The sequence below is a fragment of the Mesoplodon mirus genome (genome assembly GCF_964341445.2).
Source record: "Mesoplodon mirus genome assembly, chromosome: 2".
In the NCBI taxonomy this organism is placed as follows: Eukaryota; Metazoa; Chordata; class Mammalia; order Artiodactyla; family Ziphiidae; genus Mesoplodon; species Mesoplodon mirus.
The window spans coordinates 79934532-79958727 of record NC_138977.1 but is presented as its reverse complement, the minus strand read 5'-3'; the positions used below and the strand labels follow the sequence as shown (position 1 = coordinate 79958727).

At 43.1% G+C, this 24196-nt stretch overlaps 1 protein-coding gene and 1 pseudogene across 2 annotated transcripts in view; both read left to right on the top strand.

Moving 5' to 3' along the window:
• RELL1 (RELT like 1) overlaps positions 1-18848 on the top strand; it is a 63084-nt gene extending 44236 nt beyond the window's left edge. Inside the window, exons 5-7 of the mRNA XM_082611493.1 lie at positions 1136-1363; positions 4694-4832; positions 16802-18848. Of these exons, the coding sequence (XP_082467619.1) occupies positions 1136-1363; positions 4694-4829 (364 nt within the window). The 3' untranslated portion in view covers positions 4830-4832; positions 16802-18848. The remainder of the gene's footprint in view (positions 1-1135; positions 1364-4693; positions 4833-16801) is intronic.
• Positions 18849-19821: 973 nt separating this feature from the next.
• LOC309815860 (lysophospholipase-like protein 1) lies at positions 19822-23282 on the top strand (annotated as a pseudogene). Its single transcript has 4 exons — positions 19822-19827; positions 21254-21977; positions 22690-23014; positions 23186-23282. The product of its transcript is annotated as a lysophospholipase-like protein 1 (transcript).
• The last annotated feature ends 914 nt before the right edge of the window (positions 23283-24196 follow it).

The window sequence follows — 24196 nt, the reverse complement described above, 5'->3', positions numbered from 1 at the left end:
CTGGTTATCAGCAGCATAAAGGCGGGCTTATGCTGTCATGAGGCTTCTATATGCCTTTGGGGCTCTCAGCCCAGTCTCAGGAGTCAGGCTCTGCTGTTATGTGCTGCCCTGCCCACCCCACCTATACCAGGTCAGAGGGCTGATTCCTGGTTGGGCTGGCTCTGTCCTGACTTATTTCCTCCTTTCCTAGTGGACCAGAGCCTTGACATGTGTCTTTTGAAAGCAGCCAGCATCTGACCTATATACTTCTGCTTTTTATATTTTGGATGGTATGGCTGGGTTTCTTCCAGGTTATCAGAGTGATCTCCCCTGTTTCTGAAGCACTGTAGCATGATGGTTAAGATCATGGTTTCTAGATTCAGTCTTTCTAGATTTGGATCTCAGCTGTCACTTACTAGCTGTGTGACCTTGGGTAAGTTACTTAACTGCTCTGAGGCTTAGTGTCCTCGTTTTTAAAATGAGGAAACCAATGATACCTACCTCAAAGTTTTGTAAAGATCAATGGAATTAATATATATCAAGTGCGTAGACTGCTAAGTGTTAGCTATTTTTATTATTACTATGATCAACATCTGTCTTGAGAATCACTTTTGATGTCTTGACCTAAAAGCTTTCTTCCTTTGACACAATAGTCAGATTGGATCAAATATTCTATCTTAAGTCATCCGATAATTTGATTGGAATTTAAGTTTTTCTCTTCTCCAGGGCACATATATTGGGGGCATCTCTTTGCTTAGAGATCTAGGAGGAACTTGGGTATGTGTGAGAAATTAGTTTACTTGAAATTAGACTGCATGAAAAGGGAGATCAGCCGTTTGGAAAGAGACCTAATATTTGAAAGACAAACAGTGCATCATCATTAGAAGCAGTTGTTTATTTCCGGCCAGTTAATTCCATACTGGAAGTGATAAATCACATTGTTACTGTTTAAAATGACCTGTCATTGTATAGTCATAAGAGCTGAGTACCTGCTGCCTGAGATCAGTTCACAAAGCCCATTTGTATAATTGGAAGAGGCATTTTTTTCTTTTGATTTAAACCTGCTTTTTATATTGCAGGGGGAGAGAATGCCTTAGCTGGTATTTCTTTTAATAACCAGTTTGACCTTTTCCTTTTTTTTTTTTCCCCACCTTAGCCCGGTGACCCCTAGCACTCCTGGGAGCCCGCCTGTGAGCCCCGGGCCCTTGTCGCCACCAGGGAAGCACATCTGTGGCCACCATCTGCACACAGTGGGTGGTGCTGTCGAGCGGGACGTGTGTCATCGATGTAGGCACAAGCGATGGCACTTCATAAAACCCACCAACAAGTCCAAAGAGGGCCGCTCAAGGCGCCAAGGAGAAGTTACTGTCCTCTCTGTGGGCAGGTGAGTCCTGGGGGTGCTTTGGGTTTGTGTAACACAGTTGCTGCGCTGTGTGGATTTGTACACCATTAAATGTAGAGTGTGTTCTCCTGAGCCTGGCTCAGCTCCTATCTCTGGGCTTCTTTGATGTTTTCTGGTCTGAGTCCTGCATTTTTCCAACAGCAGAAGAATTCTAAGAGGTGGCTGTTGCAAGATCAGGTACGACTTGTTTTAATTAAGGTAACAAATTAATTACTTGCTGTATTAGGGTTCTACAGAGAAGCAGACTCAATAAGATATATATATATACACACAGACACACATGTAAGAGGAGATTTATTATGGGAATTAGCTCACACGATTATGGAGGCCAAGAAGACAGGAAAGCTGGTGGTAATTCAGTCCAAGTCCAAAGGCCTGAGAACCAGGGGAGCCGATGGTATTAGTCCTGGTCCCAGTCTGAAGGCCTAGAAACCAGGAATGCTCATGTCTTATGGCAAAAGAAGAGGGATGTGTCAGCTCAAGTAAAAAGAGCAAATTCAGTCTCCCTTTGCCTTTTAGTTCTGTTCAGGCCCTCAAGGGATTGGATGATGCCCATTCTCATTGGTGAGGGTGATCTTTACTCAATCTACCAATTCAAATGCTAATCTCTTCTGCAAACGTCCTCACAGACACACCCAGAAATAATGTTTTACCAACTCTCTGGGCAGCCCTTAGCCTGGTCAAGTTGACTCATAAAATTAACCATCACACTTGCTCTAAAAGATAAAGCCCAAATCTCAACTCTTACAGAATGGAAGTTTGTATTTCACTTGTGGAAATCGAAAGATCAGTGGTGGCTCTTCAAGCAGTCACCCAGAGCCCTGGGTCCTTTCCATCTTGTGCCTCTGCTGGATTTGCTAGCAGGAGAAAGTACGCAGAGCATTGTTCACAAGAGGTTTTTCAGGAGATGGGCCTGAAGTGGCACATTTCACTCTTGCTCACATTCCTCTGGCTGGAACTCAATCGGCCACACCTAATGGCCAGGGAGGTAGGTAACGTCAGCCAGGAAGAAGGGAAGAGATGGAGCCTGGTCCGCTGCTCTCCAGCCTCTGCCGTGTAAGATCCACGTGGACCCCTGGGACTGCTTGCTTTTAGTTCACCTCCTCCTTTCCCAGTCCTAAAGTTCCATTTACCTGTGACCCATATGTGATGTGGAGATCTTGCAGTTCAAGTGATAAACAATTTGACGCTACTGTGTGCAGAGCATTTTTGGTTGATTTTGAGCCTCCTGCAGGAACTGCAAGGCTAATGCTGTATGTGCAAAGGCAGTAGAGAGTAATGGTCGAGAGCATGCCTGCTGGCACCAGACTGGGGAAGCCCTGAGCAAAAGCTGACAGTGTTGCCTACATGATCCTTCTCTCCTTACTGACAGACTCTGGGAAGAGTAGCCTGGACTCACTCAATCACCCTCATTTGACTCCTGACACCACTACTTACAAACTGTTACTTCCCTCTGTGCCTCAGTTTTCCCCTCTATAAAATGAGGAAGACAGTAGCACTCACCTTATCGGGTTGCTGTGAAGACTAAATAAGGTGACTCAGGTAAAGGTCTTAGACCAGTTTTTGGTGCTTATTATATACTCAAGAATTGTTGGCTATTATTATTACTGTTGTTTGAATTCCATTGAGTTTCATCATGTGTTGCACAAGCAACAAGGAGAAGACTCCTTGGCTCTTTGCCACTTACAACAAAACAGTGCAACTCATGACCACACTGTTTTATTCAGAGCAGAGTCATGGGAACTTATGAATGTGGAATGTGGTGAGAACCTGTAACTTGTTTGGACAAAGTGTATTTTGTTTGCTTTAAAAAAAATCTGCTGAAACTTTCAACTCAGATTCAACATGGCTTTTTTAAATGCCCCCAATCCAACTCTCCGTCTTGGAGATAGAATAAATACTATGACTGCTGAGTGATTACAGGCTGCTTTTGACTGCTGAATGATTACAGGCTGCTTTTCAGCAAGTGTTGCTTAAAGAGTCTTAAAGTTTGACCGAATAGGTTTGTGGTGACAACTTTTTCCTGATCCTCCGTTCACTCCTTCAGAGTCTCCTTCCTCTTTCTGGTGGATGAGCTCATTTTGGACAAAGAAGAATTTATTTTAGATGGTTTTGAGGGAAATGAAGACCAAGACTAGAGAGAAACTACTGTGAAAGATTTTAGAGTTTTGATGGTGATGGATGAGAAAAGCAGTCCAACTGAGTACATTTCTTCTCTCTTAATTCTTAAGGAAAATCTCTTTCTTAAATTCCTTAACCCTTAATGAAAACCCAAATTTGCTTCAAAAACAAAAACAAAAATCCCAGACAAAACCCAAGCAGACACAAAAACTCTGCCGCCCGACTGATGCTGATAAATGTGTGTTTGGGGCCCTGTTTATAGAGATAGACCCTCTGCTGGGTGAAATTTGAGAAGACAGTTCCCTAGTGAACATCACATTTGCAAACTGGTCGGGCTTTTATCCAGCCTTCTGTTGTTAAAACAGCTGATGTTTAAGCCCAGGTCCTTGTTAGAAACCACAGCTCTGAGGCTGTTTCATATTTGAGTACCCGTGTTTCTTACTGCATTTCCCATGCTCTGTAAACTGTGCAGCAGAGTCTGTGATGTGTTGAGTGAACATCAGCTGGGAGGTTTGGCAGGGGACAGGGGCCTTGCTGTGTAGGACGGTTCCTCCTGTTGAATATGGTGGTTTTCTTTTCTTTTTTTTTTCTTTTTTTTTTTTTTTTTTTTGTGGTACACGGGCCTGTCACTGTTGTGGCCTCTCCCGTTGCCGAGCACAGGCTCCGGACGTGCAGGCTCAGCGGCTATGGCTCACGGGCCCAGCCGCTCCACGGCATGTAGGATCTTCCCGGACCGGGGCACAAACCCGTGTCCCCTGCATCGGCAGGCGGACCCTCAACCACTTGCGCCACCAGGGAAGCCCTTCTTTTCCTTTCAAAAAAGTTTTTATTGAAGTATAGTTGATTTACAATGTCGTGTTAATTTCAGGTGTACAACACAGTGATTCAGCTATATATATATTAATATAATATGTATATATTAATATATCTATATATTCTTTTTCGGATTCTTTTCCCTTATAGGTTGTTACAAAATATTGAGTATAGTTCCCTGTGCTATATAGTAGGTTCTTGTTTGTTATCTATTTTATATATAGTTGTGTGTATATGTGAATATGGTGATTTTCATTGCTGTCCTAACTTTTGGCTGAGTTTGTTTGGGATCCTCCAGGTGGATGATTTTTAGTTCATTCATGATTCTTGTTCAGTGGAAAAGCAAAACCCGTCACATCTCCTCTTTCCCCCGCTCAGGTTTAGAGTTACAAAAGTGGAACACAAGTCAAATCAGAAGGAGCGGAGAAGTTTAATGTCAGTTAGTGGGACCGACAGCGTCAATGGGGAGGTGTCTATGACACCCGTGAAGAGAGAGCGAAGTGGCACAGAGTAGCAGGTAAGTTGAAGTTGTGGCGACATTGGGGGTGGGTCGTACATGGCAGGGAGAAGGTGCCCAGAGCCTCCCTGGGGTCTGTGGTAATACGGGAGTGACTTGGCAGGGAAATGAGAAGTGCTTTCCTGGAGCTGGTAAGGCTGTAGGGGACGGAACACCATCACTTGTCTGCCCAGAGCTTTTTATGAAGAGCCCATCAACACAGGTGCCTCCAGGGACCTGGCCTGCATGATAATGAGCGGGGAGGATTACTTAGGAGGCAGTGTGGAGTGGTGGGGACTGGAGCAAACTAGAAATCACATAACCCATCTGTTAGGGTTTGCATTACCACAAGGCAGGAAGCACTTAGTGTGGCTAGATCTTAGGCAAAAAAAGGTGGAAATCTAGACTTTTTTTTTTTTTTTTTTTTTTTGCGGTACGTGGGCCTCTCACTGTTGTGGCTTATCCTGTTGCGGAGCAACAGGCTCCGGACGCGCAGGCTCAGCGGCCATGGCTCACGGGCCCAGCCGCTCCGCGGCATGTGGGATCTTCGCGGACCGGGGCACGAACCCGTGTCCCCTGCATCGGCAAGCAGACTCTCAACCACTGCGCCACCAGGGAAGCCCCTACAGGTGAAATCAACAGGTTTTTAAATGTTGGCGGCTTGTTAAAAATCCTTTAAACAACCACGCAGGCCAAATGAAATACAATCTTGTCGTCATTTCTAGGTAAACTGTGATTTGAAAAAGGCTTGAGCAAGCGAAGCAATGCTTTTCTCCTTTGAGTTGGAAACCAGTTTTCTTTGATGTGTCACAGTTCTAAAATACCCCCAGTAGAAGTATTACTCTTTCCACCAAATATTTTGAAGCAATTTAAAAGCAAACGTGAATGCTTCTTGGTTTGGCAGTTTTAACCTTGGGAGATATTACTTTAAAATAAAAAAAGCCTGTGATAATTTGATATTGGCTTAGCCTTCATCTTCTTTGCTTTCTGTTCTGGCTTGAGTCCCATTCATCCCTTTCATGTTACTTATTATATGTAAAAGGATGAGTGTGAGGGCTCAGGAGTGACCAGCTCCAAAGTCTCCAATGGAACCGTCAGAGCCTGAATGTTATGGCAGAAGAGGTTCCACTTCCAAAGGGAGGGGGAGGCGGGGTAAGGGGGAGGAGACTAGCCAGGTCCTAGAAGGTACAGGGAAACGGCAAGGTTGAACCTGAGCCTTGGAGTCAGGCTGCCTGGTTCAGGTCCCCGTTCCCCACTCACTAGCCCTGGGACCTGGACAAGGTGCTTGGGCTTTTTTATACCTCACTTTCCTCACTGGGAAATAAAAATGATGCTGCCTGCCTTGAGGGATGGAATGAGATATCAGGGAAATAACATGGGAAGCCCAGGGCCTGGCAGATAGGAAATGCCCAGTCTACTGATTATTTTAAGTGGCCAGTTTGGTGGAGAAGGGGCTTTTGAGTGAAGCTTCTGATAACCTGCCCAGGCTCAGAGGGGTTGAGGATGATCCAGAAGTCATCTGGAAGAGTTGTGCTCCTGAATTCTGTAAGACGTAGGGGCTCTGATAGCTTTCCAGCACTGGTTCTTGCCCTTTTGCCCTTGGAAGATCTGGCCCCTTCCCCTGAGCTGAGGAACCCAACAGAGGCTTTCTTTAAAGAAGAGACATGGAGCAGAAAAGTCTGTCTTTGGCTTCTCAGCCAGTTACTGGTGCCTTGGGAAGGGAACCAAGAGGAATTTAGGAAAAGGAAGAGGATGGTGAAGATCATAAAAGCAGCTAATGTCAATTCAGCATTCTAGTCTTCTGGGTGTTGTACTGAGATGTATCTCACATGTCCCCATTATAAACATCTCCTAATGGGATGGATACTATTACCCCAGCTTTATAGATGAGGAAACCAGTGCACGGAAAGGGTAAATTACATGTTATGGATCACATAACTGGAAAGAGGACCTGATTTGAACTGAGGTCTGTGACTCTAAGACCAGCTGCACTCTTCTGCCATCCTGGGGTGCTCATGAAGGGGCAGCCCTAGATCCATGAATGAGGAACATCTCCACCAATGATCTGGAACCTGGTGGTCTAATATGGCAGCCACTAGTCACCTGTGGGCTACTTAAATTTAAATTAATTAAAATTAAAAGTTTCATTCTGCAATTGCACTAGTCACATTTCAAGTGTTCAGTAGCCATAGATGACTAGGGTCTGCCAAATACTGTATCTGCACGGGACAGTGCAGATACAGAAAATTTCCATCATTGCAGAAAGTGTTAGCAACAGAGTAGATGGTACCTTAGATGTTAGAATTGGAATCCTGAGTGACTTTGGTAAATTAGAGAAACATTCTGATTGAAGTCAGGAGGACTTGCCTTCTGGGACGAGAAGTATGTGGCTATTCAAGTCTAAGGTGAGGAAGGCCCAGCCAGTTTAGCTGCAAAGAAAGAGAAAGCATGAGTTGTAATGACAGTTCTGCATATGAGTCATCAACCTGGCAGTGTGTTGAGAGACGGAGCAGACGGTGGGTAAGAAGACACTGCTTGCCCTCGGGCAGGAGGCGCAAGGTGATCCTGGGCTAGGCTCAGCCAGATTCCAGCCTTGCTAAAGTGCCGTGGCAGGTTTTGGCCACTACTGCCCAGAGAGAGGCACTCAAGATCTGGGAAGGTTAAAAGAATTAGAATTGCTCAGGTAGTTTTCTTGGTCCAAATTCTGTCCTATCTGGATTTGATCCAGTCATCTGAAAATCCTGACCACATCTAACTGGTTTACAACTTGATACTCTCTGCAAAGCACACAGTCTTCTTACTGGGATTTTGTGAAAGAGCATTGGATTTGATTAGAAGACCTGGGCTCTCATTATAGCTTCGCCGTTTGGAAATTGTCCTTAACTGCCCTTACTCCAGGTTTCCTTGAATGTGAAATAGGATATTAAATCCATCGACTGAAGGTGAGTGCCAGGAGAGCATCTGGCATGTCATTGGCCTCAGCGGTGCTGTGCCCTCAGAAAGGGGACGTGTTTTCCGAGCCTTCAACATAATTGTAATTAATTTTGGAATTAAAAAAAATAATTTTTATTATGGAAAATTTCAAACAGACTCAAAATAGAATAGTATCACAAATGCCAATGGACTAATTTAATTATAATATGTGCTGCATATTGAGTATCTACTATGTACCAGGCATGCTTTAGAAGGCATATTCCATGTATTAACTGATTTAATCCTCACAACAGCAATAAGTAGGTGCCAGTTTAAGCAGAGAGAGTTGAAGCAACTTGTTTAGATTTACCAGCAAGAATGTGGTAGAGTTTAGAGCCCAACCCAGGCAGTCTGGCTCCTGGAGTCCCAGACTTCACCGCTCAGCCGGGTCCAAGGAAAAACAGGTCCTGTGGTTAGAGCCTGCTGAGGTTGGGACCTGCTGAGTGACGATGTCTGATGAGCCCAACAGAGAATGGACTCTGAGAAAGGAGGGAAGGGACTATTCACTGACACTCAAAAATATGTATGTACTTATGAAAATTTTTCTTGCTTGGCTTCTTAATATTTCTCATCCTCCAAAAGAGTATTTTTGGGCCATTTAATGTGACTTGATTTTCCAACAAGAGAGATCCTGAAGTTTTTCCTTCTAGGCCCAGAAGATCTCTGGTTCTGAGCTGAATAGGAAGATCTGCACTGGGATGTAACTAATACAATAAGACAGGAGTGTTATATACCGTTTGTACTGTCTAATACAGTTTTTAGAGTTGTGTTTTTTTCCTGAAAAATATTTTTGTTTAAATTTGGATTTTTGGCCAAGCTATTTTACTGGAATGCCTTGTTTTAATATAGAACTGATTCAAATATTCAAATGCAAATGCATATCTACTCATTGGTTAGGTTTCCTTCTTTAAAAAAAAAAAATCAGTGGCTGATACCACCAACTAGACCTAGGATTTCTCTCTCTTTCTCCTTCTCTTTAAAAAACAAAATCTGCTGTTTGGCATTTCTTCCCCGCTTTATTATTTCCCCCCTGTTTCCTTTGCCTGAGTTCTTTTTTGTAGCTAGATCTGACTTGCACTCTGCCTGATTTATTTTGGCAATGCAGTTAAAATGGTTTCTTTTTTCCACAGAAAATGTGTTTTGATTTCTTCTTAGAAGAATAAGCTTTTGTTCTTCAAAGTTAAATAAATCAAATTGCTTTCAGCCTCCAAATGCCACTGCCTTGTCTTCTTTATCATTGGGCTTTTGCTTTTTAAAAATGATGCCATCGTAAGCATTCTCTCGCACATGTTTCTGAAGTATCTACCCGCCTTTCCAGTTTATGGTAGTATCTTATTGAAAACGTTGATTTGGTAAGTTTACAGAAAACATTTTTTATCAAAACAGAAATTCATCATATTAGATATCTCTGTTTTAAATCGTTTTATTATTGAAGCTATTCTACTAATTCTTATTTCAGTCATTTGGCTTAGTGATTAAGAGCTGAGTTTTAAACTGCTTAGGTTTAATTTTAACTGTGCCACTAACTACCGGTTGTTTTCAGCAAGTTACTTAACCTCTCCAAGCCTCAGGTTCTTCATCTTTAAAGTGGTGTAGGGTGTAGTGGTGGATGTAAATGACATAATACATGTGTACAGTTCTTAAATCAGGCTTTGGCACAGAGTTAGTATTCACTAACTCACTATTCACTATTATCAATAATTTCCATCCCATTCTCAGGGGTCCTAGTTAGTTATGAGCCCATTCCTCAAGCATCACTTTTAGATACTGTAACTCCCTTTTTACTTCTTAAGAACATTAGAGCTTTGGAGTCTGATGACATCTCAGAAATAGCTATTTGGCAAGTCCCTTAGGAATTTGGGCCATTTTCTTGTGTGTGTTAAGAGGGCCTTAGAAATAACATGCTCCTCTTACTGGAGGTGGAATCAGAATTAGTAACAAGGCAATTGAAAAGTGTTGCAACTTAAGTTCTTTTTATTATACAGATCAGAGGAGGGGTTATATTAAGAGGTAGTGTGGATTGAATTTGCTTCATCTCACCGTGCTACTGCTGGGCTGGGGCTTTGCTCTGGGATAAAAGTCTCCTTTTTGCCAAGACTCATGGATCACGCTCCCTCCCTCCTCAGGACCACAGCCAGGCACAAGGTCAGCTCTCCAGATCTTCCCGGCCTTTTCATTTCCTCCTCTAACAGTGAGGAAAGGCAAGCTTTTCTCCTTTTTGCTTTTGAACTCTGGTGACAGGCAGTGCAGTGATGGTCCAGTGGTGGCCTCCCCTGATGATGTGTTGCTTTATTTGCAGTCCTCTGCATGGCTCATTCTTTTGTTAACGCTCCAGGGAAGGAGAGGATGGTGAGAAACTTTAGGTATCACGAGTTAATTTTTCTCCATAGCTTATATTTTTTTCAGGGCAAAAAACATACATATATATATATATATATATATATATATATTTTTTTTTTTTTTTTTTTAAGCAGAAGGATCACAAATTTGATGGAAGCCCCTTAATGTGATTCATTGGCCTTTATAAACAGAAGCTGCACCTCAAATAGGCATGGATGGGACCACCATTTAGATTTAGAAATGGCTGAATACATTTCTAAAGAGTAAAAGCAGTACTTTGATACTTGTGTTGTTCTTACATGGAAGACCAGTCCCCTTGAGTCCATCTTAAATATGGAAGTGGAGGGAAGTTAATGCCTGTCCTTGACCATTCACTGTCTGTGCAAAACATAGGCAGTAGAACCAGACAGATGAGGAGAAGAGCTGAGTGGGGGACAGAAATTTAAATGCAACCTGATGGATCGTGGGTGATCATCTCATCTCATCTCTCCAGTTTACAGTGGAAGAGCCAGGCTCAGAAGGATGAAGTTTTCCCATATCCCTGGGCTGGGGAGGAAGAGGGCTTGGCTGGGAAGAGATCCATACTTTGGGGCCGATACGCTCAGTGGCTTTGAAGTTCAAGGGAGCTTTGCTTCAACAAAGAAAAAAATCTGCATTCAGTTTAGCCCGGTAACTCACAGCAGTGATCATTTCAAAATTATCAGCCTTCCCCAGGCTTGGTCTCCTATGTGATGTCTTTTGGCTGTTAGAGCTGTGCCTGGGTCAGTCCAGGTTTGTGAGCTATTCTGTTTTCTAACAAGTCGACTAAGATCGTAGACTCGAGATCTCAGAGGAGCTGTGATGGCTAGTTCAGGTCAACTCAAGTACAATTAACATCTTTTAAAAGTATTTGTTGAGCCCCTACTTTGTGCCAGGCCTTAGGGATGCAGCAGTGTGGAAAAGGGACAGACAAGGGCCATGCTTTCATGGAGCTTCTGTTCTGGTTTTTGTAGTAATTTTTCTCCCCATGCCCCCTTGGTCCCCTAGTTTTAGAGTAAGGAGGCCCTAGGACATTATGTACGTTGTTCAAGGTCATGCAGATGGTTTATTCCAGAGCCTGGACTTGGGCTTCCTGATAGTTCAGTCCCTTCACCGTCTCTGAGGTCCTGGATATTGCAAGTGTTTGAAATTGAATCATTTTTAAAATTGAAAAATAAGGCATGAACACGATACAATATTTAAGCATCATAAAAGGCTGCAGGATGAAAAAAAAATGTCTTCACCCTGTCTACGCCCCTTCTACCCACCACACACATGTCACCTCTCAGTCCCCTTCCCAACAGGGGACCACGGTTGTCCGTGTCCTCTATATCCTTTCAGGATTATTCTATGCGTATACCTACTTAAACAACATATATATGTGTCTACAGCCCCCTCCTTTGCCCTTCCACGAATGAGAGCTTAGATACTTGTCTGCACCTTGCTTTTTATTGAAACTGATGACTGATAAGGTCTGTGGACTATTTTTTATGCTCCCACATTGACTGAGCCATGAGGAGTGAAAATGCTGGACATGTTTAAAATGGCGTATGTCCTGTTTGTTCTTTGTTTTTGGGAATAGCCCCGAAACATTTATAGACATAATCTGAGAGTTTTGGGTGGACCTAAAAACATATTTTGCTGTCATCAACACTGATGTTCTAAGTTATTCCTCCACAGCCTTGTTCTGTGTACAGAAGAGACTGAAACATATTTGTGAGTATTCCCAGAATTTAGATAACATGAGGGCCCAGAGGGTTTTGTTTTGTTTTGTTTTGAATTGCCACCAAAGCTGTCTCCTCTCCTCAGTTATCTCCCTCGGCAGGGTCTGCTCCAGGGCGCCTCCCTAGTGCTGACCAGAAGGTGACCCCTCAGGGACCTTATCTGTCCTCCCCGGCGGCCCTGCCAGCCCTCTGACAAGGCTTAGGAAGGAGGGCTGCAACATCTGCCTTTTTGCCGCAGAAACTGCAGCACTGGAGGCTCACGGAGACTTCGGAGGACGAAAAGGCAGACCTAAGGGGCTCGAGGGAGGCAGAAAACAAAATGCCTTTGGCGACATTTTGGCCTAGAACGAGATATAAGAGGGAATTAATAGTTATAATTAGGATTTTAATTTTTCTTCATTTGTAACTCGAGACTTTGAATCTACTAACATTAAATAGCTAAGGAAATAGTAGTCCCTGTTTTCTGTAAGTTGTCTATTTTCTGCAAGGATGTATGATGCTATAGTAGCTCCACGGTATAGGTTCTGGAACCAGACTCCTTGTGCCCAAGTCCTGGCCGGGCACTTTTTAGCTGTGTAATCTTGGGCAATTTCCTTAGCCTCTGATGCCTCAACTTCTCCATCTGTAAAGTGGGTTTAAAATACCACCTACCTCATAGGGGTGTTGTTCTTTGGCGCTTAGCAAATGCTAAATAGCCAAATACTTGATGTTATTATTATAATATTATGTCAGGTGAGACCTATTTAAACACTTAGCAAATAAAAGTGTGAAAAATTAATGGTTTTTGATATTTCTTAATTTTCCTGAGGCTCAGAGAGGCAGGTTAGACATAACCTGTAAGATGCTGTCGTTTTGTTTGACACTCAGGTAGAGGCTTACTAAATGCAGGTAGCTGGACTCTTGCTCACAAGGCAGTTGAGAGGCAACATTTAACTTGTTTTGTTTTCCTTACTAGAAAGAGGTGGGACCATTCAGAGTCTTAAATTATTCTACCTGTAGCTAGCGTAGACGTTGAATCAGAGGTTTATTGAGACTAAGAGGGAACTGCTGAATTGCATTGAAATCCTTCCCAGGAGAACCCTCGTGTTTCCAGATACAGAATAACTTTTGATGTCAATTACATTTTACTTGGAATAAAGTGCTCTGAGTCTCACCATCCCAAGGGTTGGTACATCACAAACGTTCAGCTGCTGTCACTTGGGAAGCCCATTATTGCTAAATATATGAACACATTTAAATTGTTGTGAAGCTATAACTCAGGAAAGAGCAGCCTTCAGACTTCCCAGTAAGATCCACATCTCATGTGAGAAAGTTCAAAACTACAAGGAGTGCACAGTTTCCCACTGGCGTTATTCAGGAAAGAGCAGAGAAGGACAGGCCGCAGAAGACCTCATGGCTCGGTGGATATCTCCACGTGATTGGTGTGGCGGCGACTGTGGTTTCCAGGTGGGACTGCCTGGGCTGGAATCACTGCTTTCTTATTATTAATTGCGTGGCCTTGGGCAAGCTATTGAGCCTGCAAGCCTCAGTGTCCACTTATGAAAATGAGAATCATCATTGACTCATGGAGTCATTGAAAAGATTGAGTTACTGAATCTGGAGCGCTTAGCACTGCAGTGCCTGGTGCATAGAAAGCACTCCGTAAATGTCAGCCACTATTGTTATTAATCAGATAGTCTTCCTTCCTTAATCCCCTGTCCTTTGAGGTCTTAGTGTTCACTGTCCATTAATCTGTTTAGGCTTCTAGTTTCTTAAGACATGGTTCTCATTTTCAAAGGGACCAGCTCCTTTTTTCTAGAGAATCCTTTTTTAACAAGGCACATATGCGTCCTAATCAAAGCTCTGTTGTGGCTTCTGTGGAACCTTAACACCATAATGGAATTCTAGCTTTATCTAATTAGAATTGTGTAAAAAGCAATAAACTCTAGAGAAAAAGATGACCTTTTCTTTCCAGATAAATTTTTTCTGAGGTTCTTAATTTCTCTCCATCAGTCTTGTTATATGATGGATGTGGTCACACTTGGGATTTCTGAATTGTCTTTTCAATGGAAGGAAGTTTTGCTTCATTTCTCCCAGCTTGAGCACTCACTTGTGTAAGACAGTAATCACCAAATTTTCCCACCCTATCCCACCCAAAAAAGATAGATCAGTCTTGTTAGATATGGTGGGGTCCCATGGTGATGCGACCTGAGAACAACAGGTGGGTGGAGTGTTTTCTCTCCCTCTGGTCCGCTGCTGCTAGCCTTCCCTAGCATTCATGCCAGCCTGCTCCTGGTTTCTGACTGCTGTGTGCCTGTAGAGGAGGCACCTTTTAATATTAACGTGTTGTGGTAAAGAAATACTATCTTAAAGTATGCGTTTGTTTATCAATATGGTCATATTCACAGCTGTAGAATGAAATGAGAAGAAATTTAACAATGTCAAATGCACCATGACACAGTCCCAGAAATAAGGCTGCAGTTGGAAATTTACAAGCTGTATAAAATGTGGTATCTTCTTTCCTCTAGATTACCACTCAGATAAGACAGGTATTTATCTGGAAATTGAGAGCTGCTGTGCTGGTCAAAGCTTCCCTTTTGTTAAGTGTGTGTGAAGACAGAGAGCCCAGAACTGTGAATCAGTGCTGGGTAGTTTTCAATAGAGCCTGAAAAGGTTACCTTTCCTTTTTTCTGCCTTGTTTCTGGTAATGAAGTAATGAAGACTTTTAAGCAGCATTTTGTATTTTTCACATTCTCTTTCAAAGATATTGTGTGCAGTGCAGTTTTAACCAGCTGCAGAAGGCCATTGTGGAAGAGAACCACTGTGCTGGGATGCTGCTAATGGTCACGATAGCTAACTTTTAGGAGGGTACTGACTGCTTGGCCCTGTATTAAGCATTGTACATGTATCATCTTATGTAAAACCCCCAACAGCCCTACGAGGGATGCTGCAGAGAGGCCAAGGTTCAACAGCTAGTCACAGGGGTCTGCATCTGGGGACAGGCCACTGGCTCCAGACCCCTCCTTCATAGCCCAGCCTTGGTCTTACATGCCCACTCCTTAAAGTTGGTCAAACCTGTGCAAAGAACTCTAAATGGGAAGTTCTACTATGTTGGAATGAAAACTCTTACTGTGATGAAACATTTCATTCTGACATCCCTTGCTCTTGACCTTCTTGTTTTCCTTGATGCAAAACAGTCCAGGTCTAAGGGAGCCGCTGATAAAAAGAGGAGACATAAAAGTAGTTGAACACCTTTTTTCTAGATAATGGCCTAGTTTGAAGTTTTACTGGGAAAATTCTCTCCTATCTTTTAGCTTTTTTTTTTTTTCCTCTTAGGACGATTTTTCTATTTTTCCATCTCTGGCTTTTCTACTTTTTTCCCTGCTAGTGTCTTCCACATTAATCGACTCTCAAATGACAGTATTCCCAGACTTGACTTTGTTCAGTTTTATTGTACAAATCCATAGTTTAGCCATGCTAGGTTGTAGCAATGCAGAGCAGGGAATTACTTATTCATTTATAATTAAGAACTTGGTTCTTGCTGTTTTAGAGGACAATGCTTTATTTCCTTTTCAGCTAAGGGGGTAAGGGTCCTTTCCCCAACCCATTTAGTTTGGGAGATCCCTCTCTGTCTCTCTCTCTTTCACACACACACACACACACACACACACACACACACACACACACTATGATTATTATAAATGACATAGTGACAGAAAAGGATAATACGGATAATATTAGGCTACATGTGAAGGATGAGCTATAAAATAAGTACAAAGTAACACTTCAGTGAAGACAACCTACTGACTTTTTGCTATTTCTTCATATTTCTGTAAGCTGGTTTCATCTCTGTTTTTGTTTAGCATTTATAGGAAACACAATGTGGGGAGACGAGAAAGTTTTGTTCCTTAACCTGGTGTAGGTTTGCCTGCATTGTATGTATGTTTCAATATACACAGTCAAGTGTAGAATTTTAATCCTATCCTGGGTCTTCAAAACAGGAAAGTAAAGGGGTACATAACTGTCACATAGATGAGACCACTATAAAAGAACAAAAAACAAACACAAAACTTTGAAAAATAAAAAATTATTTTGCAGGTTTATAGGGGGCTTCATTTGTAATGTAAACACAGATGTTGACATGGGCCAATTGTTAGAAGAACTTAAAAATATAATGCAGATGGGCTTCCCTGGTGGCGCAGTGGTTGAGAGTCCACCTGCCGATGCAGGGGACACAGGTTCGTGCCCCGGTCCGGGAAGATCCCACATGCCGCGGAGCGGCTAGGCCCGTGAGCCATGGCCGCTGAGCCTGCGCGTCCGGAGCCTGTGCTATGCAACGGGAGAGGCCACAACAGTGAGAGGCCCGCGTACCGCAGAGCCTTCCAAGGTACAACGAAGACTGAAGATTGAGCATTTTATCATTGTGTTCTTACTCGCCCAGTGAAGTCCCAGCCAAGCTGCACCCTTTGCTGAATGGAGATGCAGAGTTAACTCAATTTGGTGTGGCCTGGGAAAGTCACATTACCTGCCACATACAGGGTTCCTTGTGACTGAGCACATTCCCCCTGTTGCTCATTACTTGACAGAACGTAGCTGAAGAGTTAAGGAACAGGTTCCTGAGAAGAAGTGCTAAAGGACTCACAGGGAGAATGCCCACCAGTCACCCCAGAAACTTGTATTAAGACAGACTGATGCCGTCAGTCTACTGTGGTTCTCAGGTTCTGTTCTTTCTTGGTTTATAAAACCTCAATAAAGATGTCCTTTGGAAATTTTCGTGCTTAAATTTCCTTAGACTGATTTCAAAGAAGAAATGTGTAATGGGGGAAGGAATGCAGTGGGATGGGGTGGGACGGGGTGAGGATGGATTACAATTCCTGTGTGTTCTTAAATATTTAGGCCAGATTAACATGTGATATGATGCTTGCCAAGCTTTACCTTTTTTGTTTTCTCTTGCAGGAGTGACTTTACTTGAAGAGTTCTAAGAGACTGAAAACTTATGACATATAAAGCTGCCTAGGGAATTATTTTTTTATCTTTTATACAATTTCTATGGTGGAGTCTGCAGCCATGTGGATGAAAGCTAAAAGGGAATACTGTTGCTATGCTGGATACAGAATTCAGTTTGCTTTGAAACAAGTTTTGGTTTAAAAATGTCTGATGAAAAATTTATTACATTTCCAGGGAGGAAAAGAGCTCATGTTTTTGTCTTCCCAACCACCACCCCTCCCAATCCCCCATCTGTGGCCTTGGTGTACACACTGCAATTTTTCCAGTATGATAACTGTGTACAGTGGAATTATATGTGTATAGTCTGAGCTAATGCTCAGGGTGTGTGTGTCTGTGTGTGCATATGTGTGTATGTACACACATGTCTGTGCGCCTGTGCTTCTGTTCCCCCAACCCTTAGATCTCATTTTGCTACTGGTTGTAAGACGATCCCCTTACAGTTTAACTGCTACAAAAGATAAAAGATGAATCTTTGGTAGTGAAGGCTCCTTGAAGATATAGTCTAACCCTGGGCAGTTGATCCTCCAAGAGATCATGGAGTCAGAGGGAACCGGATGCTAGACTTTGGATTCAGAGACGAGAAATCAGCACTGACCTGCTACCAGCATGCCACAACTAGGTCACTTATAAAATATTGATAGTTTTGGTTGTTTTTTTGTTTGTTTGTTTTAACTCAAGCTAAGCAAATCTTATTTAGCCATTGAATAAAGGGGGAAATGGTTTAAAGTCAGTAAAAAAAAGTCTTGTTTTGACAACTCAAGGCTAAAACAAAACAAGATAATCTCCACTTCTGGTGCAAGGTGGACCCGCACCTTCCTCTGGTATGTTTTCCTTGGTGTTCTTCCTGTTCTCCATCTTGTAGCTAGTGTCTGTTATTTAAAGGATTCTTGAGGGTTACTTTCCCCTGTAGGTGTGGAATACCCCACTTTAAAAAAAAAAAAAAAAAAAGCTTTACAGTTTACAAAACACCTCAAAGAACCCAGAGGTGAAGGTAGTAGTACATTTATGGGAGGTCTGGGCCAAGAGGTTGGGGAGTCCAGGTATAGGGAAATCTTCCAAGACCTGCCTCCATGTTGGTATGGTGCCTTGGCACTTCCTTTATTTCAAAAAGAAAGCACAATTCTCATTTGACTCCCAAAAGATGATTCCCATGAAAATGTACTTTAAAGTATTCATTCTTTTTCTGGCACCAGACTAAAAATTTCTAACCTTTTAAATGAATGGTAGGTTCAATTTCATGTGAATTTTTGCTGACAACTAATTAAAAGCTGTACATGTGTACGTGCATACATGCAGTAGACCAGGGGAAGGCAATATGGAAATAAATTTCATGGCGGTCCAGAAAGTAGCAATATAGGAATTTTGGGGGGGGGGTGTATTAGTGTAAATAATATGCGTGCAGTCTAGACCAATAGTTTTAGTTTTATAAAGAGGAATCATTTTTTGTTTTAAAAATATTATGCCCCCGGAATGGTGAGGGATAAAGTGTAAGATATTCTTCAGCTTTAATTATTTTATAATTTTATTCAGGTCAGATCGCTTTTATTTTAATAGCAATACAAGAGGCAAGAGAATACTCAAAATATTTAAATTGTATTTATACCAAAAGTATGTTTTAAATATTTTCTAATACTTGAGCAGTTGTTGTCTGACTGGCTTCTAAATATGCCAAAAGTTAAGCATTCAATATTTTCAACATGTATGCTTTTTACTGGTTTATATTACCTAATAAGAATCTTTAAGTGTTCCCAAAGCAACGGATGTTTACAGGCCTTTTGTGTTTTTCCTCCTGTAGAAGGCTTGGAGACCCACAACAAAGTTACTATATAAAACACTAATGATGGACTAACTTCTGATGTAATAAATGAGTTGGCTACCACCTCAATGTAAAAATTTGTAAAGGAAATTTTTCACCGAGTGTCAAATGTATTTTTAACTGTCTGGTTTGTACTTCTATGACTTTTGTACTACCAAAGCAGAGTTAAAAATAAAAACGTTAAACACAGTGAGTTGTTTTTGAATGATCCAATTGTTGGTGCCTTGGGTACTGAAAGTACAATTGTGGTTGGTATAATTTATCGAGCTTAATATCACAGTGCCTGATTTCTTACGTCTGAATTGTCAAGTGATCATTTGGCTGACTTTCCCCATTGGATTCCTCCTTCCCCCCATAGTAATTCCATCCTCACCCACGATTAGTATTTTTAAAATTTGGAGATAATTTTGGATGTAAGGAACAGTTGCAAAAGCAGTACAAAGAGTTCTTGTATACTCTTCACCCCACATTCCCTTATGGTATCATCTTACATAACCACAGAACAATGATCAAAACTAAGAAATTAGGGCTACCCTGGTGGCGAAGTGGTTAAGAATCTGCCTGCCAATGCAGGGGATTCGAACCAGGGTTCGAGCCCTGGTCCAGGAAGATCCCACATGCCGCGGAGCAACTAAGCCCGTGTGCCACAATGACTGAGCCTGCGCGCCACAACTACTGAAGCCTGTGCGCCTAGAGCCCACGCTCCGCAACGAAAGAAGCCACTGCTTGCCACAACTTGAGATAGCCTGCACGCAGCAACAAAGACACAACACAACCAAAAATGAAAATAAATAAAATAAGTAAATTTATTTTTAAAAAAGACTAAGAAATTAACGTCAGTATAATACTACGAATTAAGGCATAGCATTATTCCGGTCTCACCAATTATCCCACTACCATCCTTGTTCTGTTCCAGATTTCCCACTGCATTTAGTTTTGGCCTCCTAAATCTCCTGTGACCTGTGATTTTCCCTCAGTCTTTTCTTATTTTTCATGATCTTGACATGTTATAGCGTGTACTGGTCAGTCATGTTGTAGAGTGCCCTTCAACCTCAGTGCGCCAGCTGTTTCTCCTGACTAGACTGAGGGTTTGCATTATGCAAAGGACGCCCTTCCCGTTGCTCCGTATCGGGGGCTGGTGGGGGAGGCCACGATGTCGGTATGTATCGCTAGTGATGTCAACCTCCACCATTTGGTCAAGGTGGTGGCCACCAGCTTTCATTTTGGTAAAGTCACTATTTTTCCCTTTGTAATTAATAAGTATTTGAGGGAAGATATTTTGAGATTAGGCACATACCCTATTTCTGCTTCACCCTTTAATTTTACCACCTGTATTAGTTTCTTTGGGCTCCTGTAAAAAACAAACTGGGTGGCCTAAGACGATAGAAATTTATTCTTTCACAGTTCAGGAGGCCACAAGTCTGAAATCAAGGTGTCTGCAGGGTTGGTTCCTTCTGATTCCCAAGGGAGAACCTGTCCCATGCCCCCTCCTGCCCCCTGGTGGTTGCTGGCAGTCTGGCGTTCCATGCTGTGTAGCTGCTTCCCTCCAATTGTCTGCCTCTGTCTTCACATGACCGTCTTCCCTGGGTGTGGGCCTCTGTCCTCTCATCTTCTCACGGGGACACTAGTGATTGGATATAGGACCCACTGTAATCTAGGATGACTTCATCTTAACTTGATCACATTTGCAAGACCCTAATTCCAAATACGATCATCTTCACAGGAACCTGGGGTTAGGACTTCAACATACTTCTTTAGGGGACACAGTTCAACCCACTACACCATCCACTGGTGGATCTTGCCTGCAGCTGTTTTTACTGTGGGAGGGGCTCTTTCAGGTTGGTGCCTGTGTCCTTTTGATATGGCTCCTTCTCTTTATTTCTTTCTCCCTTCCTCTTTATCCCTTTTGCCCTTTCTTACTTTCTAGAACCACGAGATGCCCCAGGCCCATCTTCTCATCTTGTGTTTTCCTTGTCTTAGCCTTGGAATCCACCACTAACTAATCAAGGAGCCCCGGGAGAATGGTGTTTAGAAATAGAGATCAGAGCACTAGGTGTGCTCATTGGTACTGGGGTGTTACTGCTTCTGGGCACACATATACATACACACACGCTACTAACCCATTCATATACGCACATCTTTATTTATGTAACTGTCTTTAGGACAAAAGCATGAGTCATGACTGCTGCCTCTGACCCCAGTCTAGCTCCACAGGGTTCCCTCTAACCTTGCCACTTTCCTTCTTTGTGACTTTTCTCCAACAGTAAAGAAACCTGGCTCTTACAATCTATAATATTTTTATACAATGTCTCAGCCCTAGCATACATGTAGAGTAGTTTGAATACATACCCCTGTGAGAAATAGGTTTCCAACTAGAGCACTATGCTGTGTACTTATTCTTCTAGTTTTGAGCCTTAGAGAATCCAGCCAGAAGCCTGTTTGCCAAATTTACTTAGGTCAGCGCCTTTGTTCCCCACACCTTGGGCGTGCTTGTGTGATTCAGTTTTAACACAGAGTCATTTGTCATCATCTGCATTCCATCTTTCCTTCATATCCTGGTTAAATTTCTTAAAATTTATATGCAGCAGGGTCGTGGAGGCAGTCATGCGGCTCTGTCGGGTTTAGGGCGCCTGCCCCGCTGCATGGGTTGCCGGCTGCGAGGCACAGCGCCCCTCTGATCTTCCTGAACGGCTCAGGTGATTCTGGACAAAGATTGAGAACGTGGATCAAGCAAGTTTTAAATCAAGGTTTAACATTCCAACACATAAAAGTTATCTAACAGCTCCTCCCAGGTCATATACTTCTTTGAAAGGAGGAATCTCCAGTGTATGGTTTGACAGATTTAAAATATCTAATGACTACCCAGAACACCTTGAATCGATGTAATGTGTCAGGTGCTTACAGATTTGATTGATGGTGAAGTAAAAAGTGGTATCAAGAAGAACAGAATATCAGTAGGAGGATTTTCTACGTGAGGGTGCATGGCAATGCATTTAGCATACAGAAATCATCAAGATGTGGCAGGAGTACTTGCTCTTTCTAGTTTTCTGAATAAAACATCTGCTGTTTACCAACCTCTTCAGAAAAGTGATGGTGTCTTTTCTGAATTATTTCAGTGTCATGGTACTGCAGATGAGTTAGTTCTTCATTCCTGGGGTGAAGAGACAAACTCAGTGTTAAAATCTCTAGGAGTGAGCACAAAGTTTCATAGTTTCCCAGGTGTTTACCATGAGTTAAGCGAAGCTGAGCTAGAAAAACTGAAATCATGGATTCTTACAAAGCTACCAGACCGAATGAATCAATTGATTTGTTAATACATAAGTAATGTCTTTATGAAAAGTGATGTTTACTGCCAAATTCTAATTTGATAAACAATAATTAAAATATTAAAAAAATTATATACAGCAAACTTCAATCTTTGGGGCGCCTCATTGGATTCTGATTTTGAATTCTCACGTGTGTGTGTGTGTGTGTGTGTGTGTGTGTGTGTGTGTGTTTGCCTTGAAAACAAGATGATCAATAACAGCTTATGCTAAGGAAGTGGAAAAGCTGATTTTACAATTTTCAGCTCTCGAAAACCAGGAAACCCAGAATATATGCACCAGGGAGGATGTTAGGAATTCCCCCAAATCTCATTTTATAGTAGACAGGGGTCATTTGGGGTTACAGGTTTTGTTCTTAATCAATCAGCCTTTTGATATCCTCTCTAAGACCCTCCCTAGGATTCAGCTCTCTCACCGGCAGGTCCGGGGTGAACTTGCCAAGGGGACTGATGGTCCATGGCCTTGTACGTTCCTGCACTTCCTTTCCAAATCCAGATATCGAGCCTTCCTCCACCCTGATGATCTGATATAGTGGAAGTGTGGAGGAACACTTCCTTCCCTCCCACTGAGGACAGCAGGATGTTGGTGCTTTGGAAGTGGGGTCCCACCATTCAGGGCTTGGCTGTGGTCAAAGGAGACTGCATTTTTCACCCGAGGTCCTTACCAGTTCTTAAATCCTCTGGCCCTTTTGTCTGCAGGGCAGGTTCTATCCAGGGCTTCCTTTGTTCATTTCTCATCCTCCCAGGACCATTCTTCAGAACTGTTCTCAGATCTTCCTGGAGATCCCTCATGGTGGCTCCAAACACCTGAAAGGGCACCTAGGACTCTGTCCCCGGCATTCTGTGGCCGCCCAGCTGGTGTCGCTGCCCACCCGCTTCAGCTGCTGCCCAGGCAGGCGGTTGTCCGCCTCGCACAGAGCTGGCACTCGCCCCCTCTGCCGGCCGAATGCGAGAAGTGCAGGAAGCATAGCTCCTGGGCCATTTATTGGTGGTGGTGTGTCTTTCAGGGCCGGGCGCTCAGAAAGTACGTAGGCATGATTTCACGACGATTTGCTGAATGAATAAATAAACAAAAGTCTACCTTTAAAAATGAAAGATTATCATCAGCTATTTTATGGGAGTAAAAATTGAAGTTTGGGTTTTTCCTAACTCATGTTCTGACCCTACCAGCTGGTCTCTATTGTCTTTCTCATAGGAAATCCCAGTTTCTCACCTGGGAACTTATTTCCCTGCACGTGTGGATGCTGGTAGAAATAATTGAGTTCTACTTTGGAGGAGACCCCATGCCCTGAATCCTGCCATGGAAGTGGTGTGGCTGTGAGAAGCAGTGCGGTCTCAGAGCAGTGGCCCCGGCCTTTGCTGCTGGCTCTGAGTCGTGGCTCTGACACTCACTGCTGTGCAATGTTGGGGAAATTACCTTACCTTCTTTTCTTTAAAAAAATTATTTATTTATTTATTTATTTATTTGGCTGCGCCGGGTCTTAGTTGCAGCTTTCAGTATCTTTGTTGCAGCATGAGGGATCTTTAGTTGCAGAATGCACACTCTTAGTTGTGGCATGTGGGGATCTAGTTCCCTGACCTGGGATCGAACCCCGGGCCGCCTGCATTGGGAGCGCAGATTCTTAGGCCACTGGACCACCAGGGAAGTCCCTTACCTTACCTTCTGAGATGCAATTTCCTCAGCTGTAAAATGACCTATCTCTCAGGACTTTTAAGGACTAGGAAAATGCAGACAAAGTCATGGTGCCTGCCATGGTCTCCATGGCCACCCTGATGGAGTGCACCGTCATCGTCAGCAGCCAAGCTTGGTAGCTTGGTAAAGGGTCAGTGTGTATCTGTCCCACCACAGCTGATCAAGGTGGCTTGTGAAGAGGCCAAGCACACACAGCTCTGTCCAAGTGTGGAGCTGAGCCAGGACACTTTTTGCTGAACCACAGTTAGAGTTCAGAAGCCTCGTGGAGGAAGAACCACAGAGTAGAGGAGAGTCCAAATTTGGGGGAGGCAGAAGCACAGAGATAGAAAAAAGAGTTGAGGATGAAGAGGTAGCGTGTGCAGGGGGCAGCTGAAACTCCATCAGCCCAGCGCCTCTCCCTTCTGGGATGATGCCCCCTCCTTTGGAGAACTCTTTTCCTCCCTCTTAGAACCCAGCCAGGTGCCCCGCTGCCCTGACTGCAGCTGGATGTGACTGAGGCCGTGCTGAGGAAGC